The sequence below is a fragment of the Eriocheir sinensis genome, chromosome 35 (assembly GCF_024679095.1).
Source record: "Eriocheir sinensis breed Jianghai 21 chromosome 35, ASM2467909v1, whole genome shotgun sequence".
Lineage (NCBI taxonomy): Eukaryota > Metazoa > Arthropoda > Malacostraca > Decapoda > Varunidae > Eriocheir > Eriocheir sinensis.
Genome location: NC_066543.1, coordinates 8,154,346 through 8,171,845, shown reverse-complemented (window position 1 = coordinate 8,171,845; position 17,500 = coordinate 8,154,346). Strand labels below are relative to the sequence as shown.

At 47.9% G+C, this 17,500-nt stretch overlaps 2 protein-coding genes across 18 annotated transcripts in view; one reads left to right on the top strand and one right to left on the bottom strand.

Annotated features, from left to right (window-relative positions):
- The window catches only part of LOC127007353 (protein lin-10-like), a 91,292-nt gene that overhangs the window by 24,723 nt on the left and 49,069 nt on the right, over positions 1-17,500 (bottom strand). For 4 of the 17 annotated variants that reach the window (XM_050878218.1, XM_050878217.1, XM_050878215.1 and 1 more), the window contains exons 3-4: positions 5,233-5,421; positions 3,523-3,562 (exon numbers count right to left, since the gene is read on the bottom strand). In XM_050878218.1, coding sequence (XP_050734175.1) covers positions 3,523-3,562; positions 5,233-5,421 — 229 coding nt within the window. Of the gene's footprint in view, positions 1-3,522; positions 3,563-5,232; positions 5,422-6,003; positions 6,348-9,496; positions 9,687-9,731; positions 9,932-9,973; positions 10,198-17,500 lie in introns of those variants that run through there. The other 13 variants (XM_050878230.1, XM_050878229.1, XM_050878220.1 and 10 more) reach the window with 11 other exon arrangements.
- LOC127007355 (39S ribosomal protein L38, mitochondrial-like) overlaps positions 11,792-17,500 on the top strand; it is a 40,491-nt gene continuing 34,782 nt past the window's right edge. Inside the window, exon 1 of the mRNA XM_050878234.1 lies at positions 11,792-12,371. The gene's annotated coding sequence lies outside the window, so the exon portion shown is untranslated. The remainder of the gene's footprint in view (positions 12,372-17,500) is intronic.

The window sequence follows — 17,500 nt, the reverse complement described above, 5'->3', positions numbered from 1 at the left end:
AACAAAACATTAATGCACACGGTTAACACCCAGGCAGAAGGGAACGGCGACCCCGCGCCTCGCTGGGCCGCCGAGCATCATGCACCGACAGTGTTGGGGACTCACCCGCGGGGGAGGGGCGGGGCACCAAGGGAGGAGATCGACCACCACCATGAGCAAACGTGGAGGGAAGGGGTGTGTCAGTTAGTCAGAGACAAGTGTTAGTAGGTCCAGGCACCCAGCAACACCACGTGCTGTACCAGGCTCATCAGCAGTGCACCCTGCCCTGCCCTACCCAGGCCTGCCCTACCCTGCCCTGACCTGCTCTGACCTGCCTTCCCTGCTCTGCCCTGCCTACCCTGCCCTGTCTCCCTTGCCTCGCCCTTCATTAATGGCGAAGTACATTCAAATACTGACCAATAAAAAGGTGGTCGTGCCCCCCTGGGCCGACGGCCTCAAGGGGACGGTGAGCTGGTGTGTGTGTGTGTGTGTGTGTGTGTGTGTGTGTGTGTGTGTGTGTGTGTGTGTGTGTGTGTGTGTGTGTGTGTGTGTGTGTGTGTGTGTGTGTGTGTGTGTGTGTGTGTGTGTGTGTGTGTGTGTTTAATTCACCACGGCCTGATCACGAGTTGGACTCGCTTTCGCCAGCAGGTACCCTTCCGACATGAACAGGTGCATCCTCATTATCGCCGATCTCTGGGTACTGCCAGGACCTCACACACCACACACCCCATCCCCCTTGCTTAAGGGGGGACAGTAACCATTCCTAGTCAACGGAAAGAATCCGGCCTGAGCGGGGCTCGAACCGCCGCCTGTTTGGCCGCGAAGCCTTGCTGCGCGGTGCTCTAGTCGATTGAGCTACGGAGTCGTGTGTGTGTGTGTGTGTGTGTGTGTGTGTGTGTGTGTGTGTGTGTGTGTGTGTGTGTGTGTGTGTGTGTGTGTGTGTGTGTGTGAGAGAGAGAGAGAGAGAGAGAGAGAGAGAGAGAGAGAGAGAGAGAGAGAGAGAGAGAGAGAGAGAGTTGTGGGCATATCACCAAGTAAGAGAAACTGAATATCCTGATGTGTTATCGCACCTTAGTTTAAAATAAAATTCTCTCTTTGTGTGTGTGTGTGTGTGTGTGTGTGTGTGTGTGTGTGTGTGTGTGTGTATATATTTATATATATATATATATATATATATATATATATATATATATATATATATATATATATATATATATATATATATATATATATATATATATATATATATATATATATATATATATATATATATATATATATATATATATATATATATATATATATATATATATATATATATATATATATATATATATATATATATATATATATATATAATTGAAAATATATTGAAATATATTACTAAAAATGACTTAATTTACTACAGCCCAATCGGTGAATGAAGAAAATTAAATTATGTTCTGCGGTTTTCAAATAATTAGTTTGCATCTCATGGGTTACTCTCCAGTGGACACGGGGAATTTTTTTTCTTTTTCCACCGTTGAGGCTGTGGTAAAAAAAAAAAGCTTGGCTGCTGCTCAACGGAGTGCCAGCAGGGCGGACCTGGCGAGTGAGTGTGCCGCTGGCCACTCCCCCAACTCAGTGTTAGTGAGGGTTAGTGTGTGAAGAAGGCTCCCGCAGGCAGCTGACCTCCCACCAAGTAGTGGCAGCTATACAGCACAGGTTTAAACAGGAGGATATAGATGTATTATCTATTGGCTATGTATTTATCAAGAATTATAATAAAACTCATTTTGTGCCATTGGAAAATGGTTTGTGAGTTAGTGAATGTGTTTCAAAAGTAGCACGTCATCAAAATTTGTTATTTGTCAGGCTGTTTTTCTCGCCCGCCCGCCACACCGCCGCCTCCACTCGTTGCTCAAGGGCAAGGATTTAAACAATTATTGTTTTCAAATTTTCACGGCCGAACATTTTTACATAAAGTATTGCATTCCCATCCGATTTGCAAGTTTATTGACGTTTCTGAGGGTTGTGTCTCCCGTCGCCTGGTATTTAGATACCAATTTGTTAAATGGCGACCCCTATGAAAAGAACCCGCTTGTCGATTAGAAGACAACGGCTGGGGCTGCGACGGGAAGCAGCCGATGCTCACGTTTTGTTTGCGAGCCATCTCTTCGTTGACTTCCTGCACGGATTGTTGGTAGGCAAAGGCAAATGGCTTCTCTTTCTTATTACAGTAAGGGACACAGGCCAAAGGGAAAACAAAACAAAACAAGAGGCCACCGGCTGGTCTGATATAGAAAACGGAAGACGAAAACAAAAAGAATACAAAAAGGTCCAGAGGTTAGTTTGACTTACTGCCACGGTGGATGAATCAAGTACCAAGGGGGTGAGACTTGTTGCATTTATCGGCCGCGAGAGTTATGAGATGGAGCAAGTCGAAGGAGGGAGTTTGGGCTTTCTTTTCGTTTTACGGTAAACAAAAATACGTACTACACAAAACAGTGGCCACAACACGCTGCCCCCATACATAAAGCAGAGGAAGCATCTCAGTGACAGAAGTTTATTTTCCTGTTGAGCCAGAGATAGTTTACCTGTTACTGTGAAGGTTCTTTTTTGGGTCGTTCATACATTCACTTGTTTCGGTAGGGCACGCTTCCTGTGAGTGGATGCCTGGTACTCGCTGCGGCCATGTAATAATGATTTGAGGTGCCATAAACAAAAGAACATGACGTCACAAGTGTTAACATTCACTCGCACTGATTTTCACTAGGCAATCACTGTATTATGGCCGATGAATGATAATTTGCGGAGTCCTTCCCTTCGCGTCCTGGGTCGGTATTCTCAGACGTTTTCACCTCACATCAACTATTTCCAAAGGTCAAAAAGGAGATCTATCGGGTTTTCATGAGTGCTTTTTCACAATCATAGCATAAAAGAAGGGTTAAATTACCACCAGGGTCATTAACAACCTCTGGAAATGCCTAAAGCTCCTTCAAAAAGTGTGTCCAATATGTGTGCCGCGGCGCCGAAAGGTTTGAGAATATGGCCCCTGGGTGTGTCAAGGCAACGAGAGGCACCTGCCGCTCGATGCACAGCCTAAGATATAACCACGGCTTCAAGGTAAACATCTCTTGTGTTCCGTGTAGGTATGCTTATTCTACTTGGATTATCAACAACAAATATATGCGTCCGAATGACTTAAGGTGGTGGTATAGAAGTTAACTATCAATTATTTTTTGGTTTCGAAATAGCCGTTAAGAAGTGAACCAACAACAAATATCAGCATACGATCGACTCTCAGGCGCGTAGTCGTATGGAAGCTATAAAAAAAAGGAAAAGCATCTCCTGAGCATTGAGAGGAGACGATTTTAAGGATACGTGTCCATGGAGAGGCTTTGAGGGTGGCGGCGGATGGGTGCAAGACGGCGAGTGAGAAACAGCGTGAGGGAGGGAGGGAGAGGTAGTGTGTGTGTGTGTATGTGTGTGTGTGTGTGTGTGTGTGTGTGTGTGTGTGTGTGTGTGTGTGTTGCCTCCCCACACGGCCACCCTCGGCATTACCTTCTTTGGAGCGGCCTTTCTTCTTGTTGGTTTCCTTCTCCTGAAAGAAAGAAAGAATAAAACGTTAAAACTCTGAACCGGTATCATGTGAGACAAAAAGGTATCAAGATGCACAACATTACAGCAGATTCGTTCATAACTGATCCTGCAAACAATGAGCAGAATGTACACATGATTAGAGTGTTTAATGTGTTAGAGGAATGTAACGGAAGCGCAGTGAAGCTTCAATGAAACCCAGAGGCGCGCCCCGTCAGCCGCGGGAGGAACATAGAGAAGCTAAAGAGAAAAGAATGGATTCAATAAAACTTAATAATCTGTGAAACACTCCAAGTTTTGGCCGAAAATGGCTAGCTATATATATATATATATATATATATATATATATATATATATATATATATATATATATATATATATATATATATATATATATATATATATATATACATACATATGAAGCAAATAATAAGTACCAAACAACAAATAGCAAGCTCCGTGTGGATGCAGCGAGGAGGCGACCTGCATGGCCTGGCCCTGAGAGCCACCTGGCCGACACACTTGCGGGGCTGCAGCTGGCGGGGACAACCCCCATGCTGCAACTCAGCATTACTGCGTAATACTGTTAAACATTTACTTCTTAGCAACGAAGTGAATACAGCTATTTCAGGTAGATACACTACTTGCATACTAAATACTAAATAACTAGTTAAACAACTGTCCCGAAGACACAAGACATGAGAGGCGTAGCCTATGTGCCTCCTAAAACTCAGCATTCAGCAGTCGCTCACTCGCGCCACGGCGGGGTGGTCAGGCCGTCTCAGGGCCAACACGTGACCATGCTGCAGCGGGCATTATCGCAGTCATGCCCTCCTATAAATGTGGTGTGTGAACTCTGTCTGGACAGGTCCCAAAGGGGTTCTCTGCACTGCGAGGCGGGGCGAGGCGGCGGGTTGTGCTGAACGCTTATTCCCGTACCGCGTTGAGTCGTCATCATTCTGAACACTTGATGCGTACACTGACAGCCTGGAGAACGCAACACCCTGCTCCTCCTTGTGTTCATAATGCACCACTATCACCACCATCACCACTACCAACAACAAAAACCTACCCCGCCTCGCCCCGGACTCTGGTCCTATACCACTATGGAAACTTCTAAACTATGATACATGCCATTTTTTTCTGAAGCATTTCCAAAAAACCTATTTGATGATACCGGTTGAACTGATTGTATGGCATCAATCTTATCTGACAAGTTATCTATTTATCTCTGTAGATAGACAGGTATAGGTAGATAGATAGTTAAATATATAAATATAAATAGACAGATAGATACGTTCTTGGCACACGAGCGTCACGGTGCCCCGACCCACTGGGTGTTTCCTGACCCTAGAGGGTGAGGAGCGACAGCAACGGCCCATGACCTAGAACCTTAAGTAAACTGTCACCAGGCATAACAAAGAGAAAGTTCCCGAGGTAAAGCAAAAAATAAATCATCATGCAGAGACAAGCACCGGGTCGCTGCGCGGGGCCACGAGAGCCCCGGGCACCTGCCCATGGGAGGGTAGGTGCTCCGAGACGCAGGGAGATGGAGGGAAAGTCAGTTAGCTAAGTTTTATGTTCAAGCAAAGCTTCAGGCAACTCTACATGCATTTACCCTCGTGCAGGCAAACAGGATTTACTTGGGGCGGACAGCAAGCAACCTCCCTTCACCTTTTTATTCTTAGTCTTATTAGGTGCCGCCATGTCCGGCGGCGGAGAAGGCGTCTGATTGGATGGAACTTGTTGACCCTGACCAATGGGCGTTGAGGGGGTGGAGCCGTTGTTTGTGGCCCCGCCCCCGTTTGCCTTGTGATTTGGCGGGCGGGGCATGGCAGTTCGGGTTTTCGGTCGCCGCCAGCCCTGCAAAGTGACAGTACCCGACATAGGAGAGAGCAGAGGAGGCCTTAGGCCTAGAGGAAAGACCCGCCCAGAGGAGTGACCCGCACAGCCTGCGACGCCCCCGCGCCCGCCGCGGGATACATGACCCCGCACACCATGACCTCGAGGACTAGACTGTATGTGTGCGCTGCCGCGGGTGGGGGCGTCGCGGGGCTGGCGAGGTGCCTGAGTACACTTAGGGGGTGGCGTCACATGCAGGGGAAGGGAACGATAGTGCAGGGGAGGAGGCTGAGAACGTATGGGGTGTAGGGGAGAGTTGGGTCAGGGGTCAAACTATCCATTAACAAACCTTAACTATTGCTAGGAAAAAGAAATCCTGCATGAAAAACATCAGGGAAATTCTTAAGGGTTACACCTTAGTCAAGGAAAGAATACACAGAGCTCCCTGAAAGTATGAGGGGGGAGGGTGGGATAAGAGAAGGCCACAACCTGGAAATAAAAACAATATATTAACAGCTCGTCAGGCGTGCGGGCGGACGCCCCCCGCCACCACACCCGAGAGGAGAGAGGGAGGAAACCACACGCCGCCTCCCCGTCACTTACACTACTCTCCGTCACGCCTGCCGTCACCATCCTACCGGGCCCGGCAGCGGTCAGGGGGGTGGGGGAGGAGGAGAGCGGGGGGAGGGGGACCAACAATCCGGAAGGTCGACCCCAGGGACCCCCGACGCCCCTCCCTCACGCCGCCCGCAGCCCACAGGAAGGGGAAGGGGGTGGCGGGACTCGCTTCCAAGCCTCACTCGGGACACTCGTTTGGGACTTGTTTCGGTCTTGTAATTTAAACGTCTCTTACGGGTCTGTTCTTTTCACCGAGGGATTGTCAATACGTTGTGTTCTTTTCACGGCTTTATCTTTGCTGACTCGTCTTTTTATGTAATCACTGTACACTGGATTGGGAGAAGTGGATTGATGTCACATAACCTCCACCCATCACCACCCTTCACGTCATCCAACACCCTCCCTTCATCCCTCGCATCACCATAACCACCACCACCATCACCACCACCGACACAACTGACAGATTATCAAGTATCTCAGACCACCGGATATTGTGCGTGCGTACGTGTGTTCCCTCCTTTTTCCACTGTGTGTGTGTGTGTGTGTGTGTGTGTGTGTGTGTGCCCAATTTAACAGCTGTCGAGATGATGACCTTGAGATGGAGGACAAAGGTGAGAAAATAGGTAAATTGGCAAAAAAGGAGGTGCAGGTAGAGCAATAAGTGGAGGAGGAGGAGGAGGAGGAGGAGGAGGAGGAGGAGGAGGAGGAGGAGAAGAAGAACAAGAAGCCGAAGAAAAATTATAAGAAAGAAAATGAGGAGAAGGAGAAGGATGAGGATGAGGAAGAGGAAGATGAGGAGGAGAAGGAATCATGGGCCGTGAGCTACGAGAGAGAAGTGAAGAGGTGGAGGAAGGAACCGGAAGCTCATCCAGTATAGGCGGGTGAGACAACAACCTCGTGTGATAAGTCTCTCTCTCTCTCTCTCTCTCTCTCTCTCTCTCTCTCTCTCTCTCTCTCTCTCTCTCTCTCTCTCTCAAAACCTCAAATTTTAAGGAACAAACGACTAATATTTATCATTCTTTCTCCTCTTGTTTACATTTACCACCAGCACCACCACTACTACTACTACTACTACTACTACTACTACTACTACTACAACTACTACCACCTACACCTCACCAGGGCAACGATCAAGAGTAGAAGCACCTCATGACTCACACCTTATCATATGAAGTAGCAGACCATATCCATACCTTCCCTTCACCTTCCTTCCCTCTCCCAAGCCTTCGCCCTCCCCTTGCCTCGGCCCATCACCTGCCGTTACCATGACGACCCTCAAACACACAGACACGCTCCCCGAATCCCCCGCCACGCCCGCACCTGGCCTGGCTGGGGGCATGCTAGAGACGGAGCCAAGAAAGGAACATATATACTAGTACGTGACGTGACTATAGAAACCTGCAGTCCCTCCCCGAACACGTTTATCCCATACACATGTTGCGATTTCAACACTTCATACCTTGCAACTCTTAGATCGGTATACAAGACACTTTCGGTTCTCACACCAGCTATTTCTAAAGGTCAAAGAGGGGGTCAGTTGGGTTCTAATGAGTGTTTCTTCAGGTTCATGGTACAGAAGAAGGGTCACACTACCACCAGGGTCATAAAACTACCCATGGAAATGCTCACGACTCCTACGAAAGCCTTGCCAAATGTGTTCTTGGGCGGTGAAATGTCTTATAATGCGACTCTTATTCTCCCGTGTTTTACCCTTGTTTCGCATCTTACATTCGACTAAGAACACGTTTGTCCCATTCAAGTGACAATTCCACCGTGTACCACTTTGCAATTCCTATCTTCGGTATGTTCCTCGTCTTTTACACACAGTTTCGCTTCTTACATTCGCTGAAGAAATTTATTGTCCACTCTCACACACGCCAGTCCGATACAAGTAACAAGTTTACCAGTTTATACCGTGCACTTATATTTTCTAGTCTTTCTTTATCTGTAGTCATGTTCGCAGACTCAAGGAAAACGGGAGACACAGGAACTGATTAATGACGCTTTTGCTTTCCTTTACGATTTTGTAGGTACATATTTTCTTACATTTCTCGACTTTTTTCCTTAATATTTATCACGTTTAGGTTTTCATGTTCATAGCCTTGCAGGAAGAGAGATATAGACGCAGGGGACTGGTCGATAGGGCTTTTCCTGTCTTTGTTCTAATAATACATAATTTTTATTTTATTTATATATTTTTTTTATTACTTTCTTTTTTTTCCGTCTCGCATTTTATCTGTTCTCATGTACGTAGACTACAAGAACAACAAGAAACAGATACAAAAGGGACTGACTGATATCGTTTTGTCTATAGTTCACGTATTTGAAGGTACAACTTTCTTTCTTTATATCTCTAGATTCTTCCCCGTCCTTCTCACTCTATGGGTTCTCACGTTTACGAACTCGAAGAGGAAAGAGAAGGCAGACAGACAAAGGGGAGTGATCGATATCTTTTATGTGGTTTGTGACTTTGGAGGTAAAACTCTTTTATTTTTTCTTTTATTTTTTTTCATCCTTTTTTCTCTATTGGTTCTCATGCTCACTGGATCGAAGAGAGAGAGAGAAAAAAAGGGACACAGACTCAGTAAGCAAGTCAATAACGCTCCTGTTTTGGCTCATGTTTTTGATGGTACAATAATTTTTATCTTTGTTTTAGTCTTTTCCTTCGTCCTCCTCATCATCTATATCGGTTCTCTCATGTGCATGGACTCGAGGGGAAGAAGAAAAACACGCAGATACCGGTCAATGATTCTTCTGTCTGGGTTCACGGTCACTGCATCAACGAGGAGGAGGAGGAGGAGGAGGAGGAGGAGGAGGAGGAGGAGGAGGAGGAGGTTCAAGCAGCAGCAGCAGAAACATTCGTGGCGTGACGGTATGGGCACTTACAAGTCTTTTTTTGTGGTAATGGTGGTGGATCAATATATCGAGCGGGCACTAATCTATTCTTCCCTTCCCTCCCCCTTACCCCTTCCCCTTCTCAAAGACCGCAGCCACTTCCGTCCCTTCCCCTACCCACCCCTCTCTTTTCCCTAATCTATCCCCTCGACCTCCTTCCTGTCCCCCCCCCCCCCTAACACCACATATGCTGCTGTTGTCTGGCGCCTCGCAACGCCAGACATCTCATGGACTTTTACTTCGCTTTCACTTATTTTCTCTTTTTCTTTCATCTAGCAATTTTCTTTAACGAACCTCACTTTTTCTTCCTCCTTTCGCTTCACCAATCGTCCATCCATTTGCTGGTAATGCTTTCTTTTTTTCTCTCTCGTTCATTCATTCTTTTTTTATTTTCTTTGAGGTTTCTATATTTGTTCACTTTCCCACGATCGGTTGGCTTTCCCCTCCCTTACGGATCGCCAGTATCACCACCACGCCATGCTGAGGTGTATGCACTACCAGCAACACCATCACAGATATTCCACCACCATTACAACCATTGACATCACCACCATGGCACAAAAAAACACATATCACTGTTCACCTTTTCATCACTACCAAACTTAGTCACCACCACACACTAAAAAACGTACTACACTTCACACCACTAGTTCCGAAGTCACCTCTGCCACCACCACCACCGATGTAAACAACCACCATCACTGCTGCATCAACATAACATCACCGTCACACACTGTTATATTTTCACTAATTATCACCACCACCACCACAATCACATACATCGTCACCATCAATACACACAAAAAAATAACACTCACTGCAGTCAACACCGCTTTCTGGCAGCAGGGTCATCCTTTCCACCTCCCTCCCCCCAAAAAAAACCCATCTTCACTTATCACCAAAACACCGCTGTCATCACCACCCGCACCACCACCAATCAAAAGAAGAAAAAAAAAAGCACACTGCAGCAACACTACTTTCACTATTTACGATCTGGCACCACCACCACCACGATAACCACTTACACCAAAAAAAACAAAACACCATCATCACTACCCACTCATCACCACTATGCCACGGTCACTACCAACAACACTGCACGCCGGCGACCACAACCACTGGCAACACCACCTTCACTGACTGGCACCACCACCACCACCACCATCACCACCGCCGCCGCCGCCGCCCCAACCACGCACACCGGCACCGTCACTGCCACGCGCACACTGGCTGGCACTCGGCGGCAGGTAGGAAGGTAGTGGTGGTGATGGTGATGGTGGTGGTGGTGGTGGTGGTGCGGCGGCAGCGGGGGACTGGTGTAGTGAGTGGTGCTGGCGCCGAGCAGTGGTGGCGGTGCAGTGGGGGTGGGAATGTGGTGGTGGTTTTGTGGTGGTGATCGGAGTGACATGATAGTAGTGGTGGTGGTGGTAGTGGTGGTGGTGGTAGTGTGGGGGATGTGCGTGTGGTAATACTGGTGATTGTAAGATAAAGTTAATCGGTTATGGTGGTTGCTGGCATTGGTGGAGTTGATGCTGTGGTTGTGGTAGTGTAGTGGTGGTGGTGGTGGTGATGTGGTGGTGGTTGAATAAAAAACGCGAGTGTAGTGATGTAGTACAGGCCGGCAACGTTACCATACACATCCATACATTGACCGTCTATGGTGGTGGTAGTGGTGGCGATGGTGGTGGTGGTGGTGGAAGCAGCGTGAAAGAGTTATCTGGGCCACAACGACGAAACTGAGTGACGGGAAGTGGAGGAAGAGGCGGGAGGTGGAGGGGACTGGGGGGGGGGGGACACTTAACATCTGTGACACACACACACACACACACACACACACACACACACACACACACACACACACGTAATCCTCTTATACATCTTCCATATAGTCCTCGTTACACACACACACACACACACACACACACACACACACACACACACACACACACACACACACACACACACACACACACACACACACACACACACACGTACCCCCCTCCCCACAATACTACAGAACGAAAGAAGACCAAATAAACAAACAAACCCAAAAAGAGTGTAGTGGGCTTCAGGACAAACAGCTGAGGGCCACACACCCCTCCTGCGGGACCCGGGGAGCGACAAGACCACGCCCCCTCACCCATGGCACCGCGACGCAGCCATAACTTCCGCGTGCTTTCTTTACGCTCGTTTTCCCTTTCTTTCTCTCCTTCTTGCCATATTTCCGGGCACGAGTGGAGGAGGAGGTAGAGCTCTTGACGCTGTTGGACGGACGGTTACGAGCTGAGAAAGGAAGGCGAGAGAAGGGGAAGAATAAAAGAGAAAAATATGTGCATAACGATGGAGAAAATAAAGGAAAAAAGAGAGAATGGAAAGAAGGGAGAATCGCTCTAAGAGGAGAATCAGTTGGCATAAGAAAAAATGGTAAAACGATGATGGTGACACGGTAAAAAGAGGAAGAGGGAAAATATCAAGTAAAAGGATGAAGGGAAGGAATATGATCGTAAGGACACAGAAGCGGAAGGAGTAAAAGAAAGAAAAATGGAGTGAAGCAAAAAGGAGAGGAGATAAAGCAAAAGGAAGGACAGTAATGTGAGAGATTGAAGAAATGGGACCGTAAGAAAAGAGAAAGTACAGAGGAGAGAGAAAGAGGCTTGGAAAGAACAAAAAAGGGAGAACAGTAAAAAGAAAAAATAAGGATGGAAGGAAAGGGAAGAGAGAGAGAGAGAGAGAGAGATACCACGTGGAGTCTAGCAACAGTGATTCACCCCGCATGACGCAGTAAACACACACACACACACACACACACACACACACACACAAACCTGAACATCTGTAAGCTTCTACCAACACTCGTTCAACGTCTCTCTCTCTCTCTCTCTCTCTCTCTCTCTCTCTCTCTCTCTCTCTCTCTCTCTCTTCCCCAAACCCAACAAAATTTGAGTCAACAACTTTTATACTGAGCGAATTCTCCGAACATCACCACCACCACCGACACCACCACCACCACCACCCCGGAAAAACACCTAAGGCTTTGCAGGAAATCCCGTAACTTAAAATTCTTTCCCGTGCAAACAATTTCAAAATCTGACTGAGACTTGACCACCACCACCACCACCACCACCACTACAACAGAAACAACAACAAGAGCACGTGCACATAATTGAAGAGAGAAAGGCAGAAAAAAACACGCACCTACAGATAAGATCCTCCTCCTTCACCTCCTGTTTCAATTACTACTATTTAAACTACCACTACTACTACATAAATAATAATCAACCATCTACCTGTAATCACCTGGCGCTTCCTGGCAACCCACCCAGCCACGCCTCACCAAATAACAACGTCCTTAAGATCACTTACACACCGTCAAGGGCGTCTCAGGGGCCTTGCTTTTTCCCACGGCGCGACGGATCGAGGCTTGTTACGAGGAGGGGAACGAACAGGTAGACGAACAGGTGAGGAAAGGCATGGCAGGTGTGGTGAGTTAGTTTGGCACGCTTCGTCGATAGGCAGGAAGGTGTGTGTGTGTGCGTGTGTGTGCGTGTGCGTGTGCGTGTGTGTGTGTGTGTGTGTGTGTGTGTGTTGGAGATTAGTAGCAACATGGAGGTATTAAGGGGAGTAGCAAGGAGAGAGAAGAAGAGGAAGAGGAAGAGGAGGAGGAGGAGGAAGAGGAGAGGCCTGGAGATGGGTTCAAGAGGGAAGTAGAACGATGGAGAGAAAAAAAAATCACGGAGAGAATTATTATGCAACAGAAAAGAAAATAAGCGAAGGAAATGTGGGAAATGGAATCTTCTCGCAAGGGGAAGGAAGGGAGGAAAATAAGAAGCGTGTGGGGGAACCTGGGAAAACAAATGAATTCCGAGGAGAAATAATAAACAGGAAATCGAGGCGCGGAAGGGAGGAAATGAGAGGAAAGACATGCATAGGACGAGATAGATAGATAGATAGATAGATAGAGAGAGAGAGTCATAATGTTTGCTGATGAGATCTCACTGGCCCCTCCCTGACCCCCCCCCCCCACCTGGGCCAATCAATACGAGCCCACCTGCATAAACCGACTAATGAATCTGGCGGGAGCAACCACCGCTGGGCGCCACGGACCCTCGGAGTGGCTCAAGAGGTGGTGTGGATTGAGTGGCTTGTAAGGAGAGTGAGTGTTGATCCTCCCGAGTGGTTGCGGAATCCCTTCACAGACAATTCAGACCACAGACAATCACGAACCACTTACAGACCACACAAAAAAAATCAGGTCGTTCCCTTTACCTAGCACGGAACAGCTGAGGGGAGCTTATCATCGGGTAACACAATCGGGAAGTCTTCCAAAACGACATGATATCTCTAAGGGGAGCGTGTAAAGGGGAAGGAAGGGGGGAGAAGGGGCATGAGGAAGACGGCGGGTGGGGAAGGGAGCAAATCTGACAGTACAGAACATCACAGCAGAACGGCATGTGGTTAAGCAGTCTAACTTATTCCTCAACACACGCACACACATAAAAGAAAGATTACCATTATACCTCGTGATGAGTATTTCCTCCCCCGCCCCCGCCCCGTCACCTCAGCCCAAGTGATCATTAGCCGAGCGCATTATCCTCCCAAACGAGCAGTGATCGCGCGAGGGGCCGAGTGGGACGCATCCATCACGCTGACCAGTGACGCAGATCGGAGTGATGGGAGGCGGCGGGGCAAGGGGAAGGGCGGGCGGCCTCGCATCTCGCTCCTCTGATATTTCCCCTAAGCAAGTTCCCTGCTCGACATATTCCTCTGTGAACATTATTTTTCTTCCCCGTGGATATATTAAAAAGCACGGTGTTATGGTAACGAGACAGTGACAAGGTATGTTACTCAAGGTATGTTACTAATTTACTGGGACTGGTAACTGTCTTGAGGTTCGTGGTAGGAGGGGGAAGTGTATGGAGGAAGAAGAATCTGGAGGGGAAAGTGGAAGAAGGGGAAGTTTTAGAAGGGGGAAGTGAATGAAGGGGAAGTGTCTGCGGAGGAAGTCTGACGGGGAAAGTGTCAGGAGGGGAAAGTATCTGAAGGGGAATGAGGATGAAGAAGTAAGTGTCTGCAGGAGGAAGTGTTAGGAGCGGGAAATGTCCAGTAGTCGAAAATCCAACGGGGAATAAGTCGAACGCGGAAATGTCTTGGGAGAAGGTCCGGGGGAGGCAAATGGAAGTTATACACTGGGCGGGGCTACCCATCGAGGCTGCAGTATTGGCAAACCTCAATGGCTGCACCGAGGACTGCCATTTAATTCGTCCTTGATCGCTACGGAAATCAGGGCGAGAAAATATACACAGCACTTAAGTCTTCCAAAGCTAGAGGGAGGCAACAGTACTTCATCCTTCATTGTGGCCGTAGAGACAAACAAACCGAGACTTTCACTCTCCGTATAATACACACAATACGCCCTTCAATAGCCTGTGTCGCCACCCTTGGGCCATGACGCAAGGGGGCCAAGGCGGCACAGTACTTCATGAACCCGACACAGGAATCTTACAACATCCGGCTCGTCTTTAGCTCTCGAAGAAATAGGGTCAATAGGCCAGGCGCTGTACAGAGACATTTGCTAACCCTCGACAGGAGAGAGGACATGGAAGCTCAGTAAAATTGTATGAAGCGATTGTCAATTACTCTTTTCATGGCTTCAGAATATAGATCAGGAGGCCTTGCACAGTAGCGAGCACTTCAACCCCCCCCCATTTTAGCCGCCACTTAAATGACATAGATAAAGAGATACATACACAGATAGATAGACAAATATGTATCGATGTCCATTTAGAGATTCTCACTATGTTATTACAGTTTATCTGGTGATTCGATCGTGTAGATAGGTTTACCGCCCGCAAATTACAATCCAGCTACATAGGCTGAAAACGAAAGAATAATTGACGGTTTAATCTCACAATGCAGCAAACGAATTACGCAGCGATGGCCGCCTCCTCCTCCCCTCCGAAAAAATAAAAGGCTTCAGCAGAATAAAACGGGGCTCGGGAACCCCGGACAACACTGATCCCTTCGCCGCCGCCCCACGACAATAGTAAACTTCCATGACCCGCCTCGACTTCAGCCTCAGAGGAGAGAGACTTAAGAGACCATGCACAGCCCCGAGACCCCGCCAGCGTTGCCAAGTTATCGTACACACCGTATTGCATTTTCGTAGTTTCTGACTGATATCTGTAGCAAAACAAACAAACATACATCAATAAATAACAGTTTTAACGCTAACTTTAATATTCTTTCGTTATTTGTGTAGGTACGAGAGTTTGAGGCTTAAAAATGATAAATACAGTGTGGTGAATACGATAATCCCCCACCCCCAACCCCCACCCCCAGAGCCAGGCCCATAGTAACGACCACGGCCACCTTGACTTTGCAGTGAGCCTCTGGAGGGGGAGAAGGGGGGGGGGAAACAAGGAGTCGTTGGGGGAAACAGAGGAGCAATGAAGTGATTCTCTCAAAGGCACTCCCCCTTGCCGCCTGAAGGAGCGAGGCCTTTACCAAGTCCTGAACAAACTCTTGGCAAACTGCTCGAATCCCCGCCTGAACAAGTTCGGAGCGCTCCTCTAATGCAATTCGAGGGAGTGGCACCTGAATCAAACTTCTTCAATTTTCAGTGTTAGCTTTCGCCGGAAATATTAAACAAAGCCCCCACGATTCTTACAGCACCTTACCCTTCCCTCTCCCCCCCCAACGCTCCCTCACCCCCAACCCAACCGATAATGAGGTTGCAGGGGGGGGGGGGGAGGGGGGAGACCAAGGAGAAGGCAGGGGAAGAGAAAGAGTGGTATTGAAGTGGATTACGGTTTGGAGCTGGCAGGAACGGTGGAGTAATGAGGAGGATTGGAGGTGGATAAGTGAAGAGATAGAGAGGGAGAGTGAAGACGGAGGGAAGAGAGAAAGAAGCAAATAGAAAGAGGGACAAGAACGAAGGAGCAAAGATAAGGAGGAAAGGAGGTCAGGAGGAAGGAATGAAGGAGACAAGTGCATTGAGGAGGATAGGACTAAGAAGAGGGAAGAAAGGGGAACAAGAACGAGAACGATAAAGTCAATGGAGGGAGGAGAGAGTAAGTGAAATGGGGAATTAAGTGACAGGGAGGAGAGGAAAGGGACCATAGAAGGGGTCTCTCACCTCCTCCTCCTCCTCGTTCTCATTCACTCCAGAGACTCACTTACAATTCACCTTGGCTCTTTGTGTGTGTGTGTCTGTGTGTTTGTGTGTGTGTATGTGTGTGTGTGTGTGTGTGTGTGTGTGTGTGTGTGTGTGTGTGTGTGTGTGTGTGTGTGTGAGAGAGAGAGAGAGAGAGAGAGAATACTTGATCATAGACTACGATCCCCATGAAGTGGATTGCCGCGTTTCATATATCCATTCTCTCTCTCTCTCTCTCTCTCTCTCTCTCTCTGAGAGAGAGAGAGAGAGAGAGAGAGAGAGAGAGAGAGAGAGAGAGAGAGAGAGAGAGAGAGAGAGAGAGAGAGAGAGAGAGAGAGAGAGAGAGAGAGAGAGAGAGAGAGAGAGAGAGAATGGACATTTCAGGCAGTCAGTCACCTGGACAGCCAGAAAGACAGGCAATTAAGAGGAAATTGTTTGAAATTTATACACTGACACAACAATCTGGATACACAGCAAAGAAAAAAACAACCCTTGAACACACACACACACACACACACACACAACACACACACAGAAGGAAACGGAGGAGGAGGAGGCGGAGGAGGTGCGAAACTTAACCAATTACACCGAAGACACATCAACCTTACTCATCCTCCCACTCCTCCTCCTCCTCCACCCACTCCTCCTCTTCCTTCTCCTACAGCTACTCCCCTGCCGCCGCGTCCCCTCGACCCTAACGTCATTACCCTGCCAGGCCGTGTAGGGGCTTCGTGCCCATTTATATGATTAAGGTCTCCAGCGGGACGCCAACTCAATCCATCTCCGGCAGCCGGCATCGCGGGGCTCACCTTTCACGGCTGTTTGGACGCATACACCTGCTCATTTGTACGTCCCGGAAGGTGATGAGGTGGCTGGGTGGTGAGTGAGTGGTGATGGGGAAGAGGAGAGGATGAGAAGGATAGGAGAAATAAGAGGAGGAAGAGGTTTATTCTATCTTGGCTGTTTGGATACATGTACCTTCCTATTTGTACGTCCCGGGTGATGAGGTGGCTGGGTGGTGAGTGAGTGGTGATGAGGAAGAGGAGAGGATCAGAGGGATAGGAGGAGAAATAAGAGGAAGAGGTTTATTCTATCTTGGCTGTTTGGACGCATACACCTGCCCATTTGTAAGTCCCGGAAGGTGATGAGGTGGCTGGGTGGTGAGTGAGTGGTGATGGGGAAGAGGAGAGGATGAGAAGGATAAGAGGATAAATAAGAGGAGGAAGAGGTTTATTCTATCCTGGCTGTTTGGATACATGTACCTTCCTATTTGTACGCACTCCAAGATGATGAGACTGTTGGATGGTGGCTGAATGATGATGGTGACGATGAGGAAGAGGAGAGGATGAGAAATATAAGAGGAGGAGGAAGAGGAGGTGAAGGAGTAAGAAGATGAGGCAGAGCTTTATCCTATCACCACCATCACCACCACCA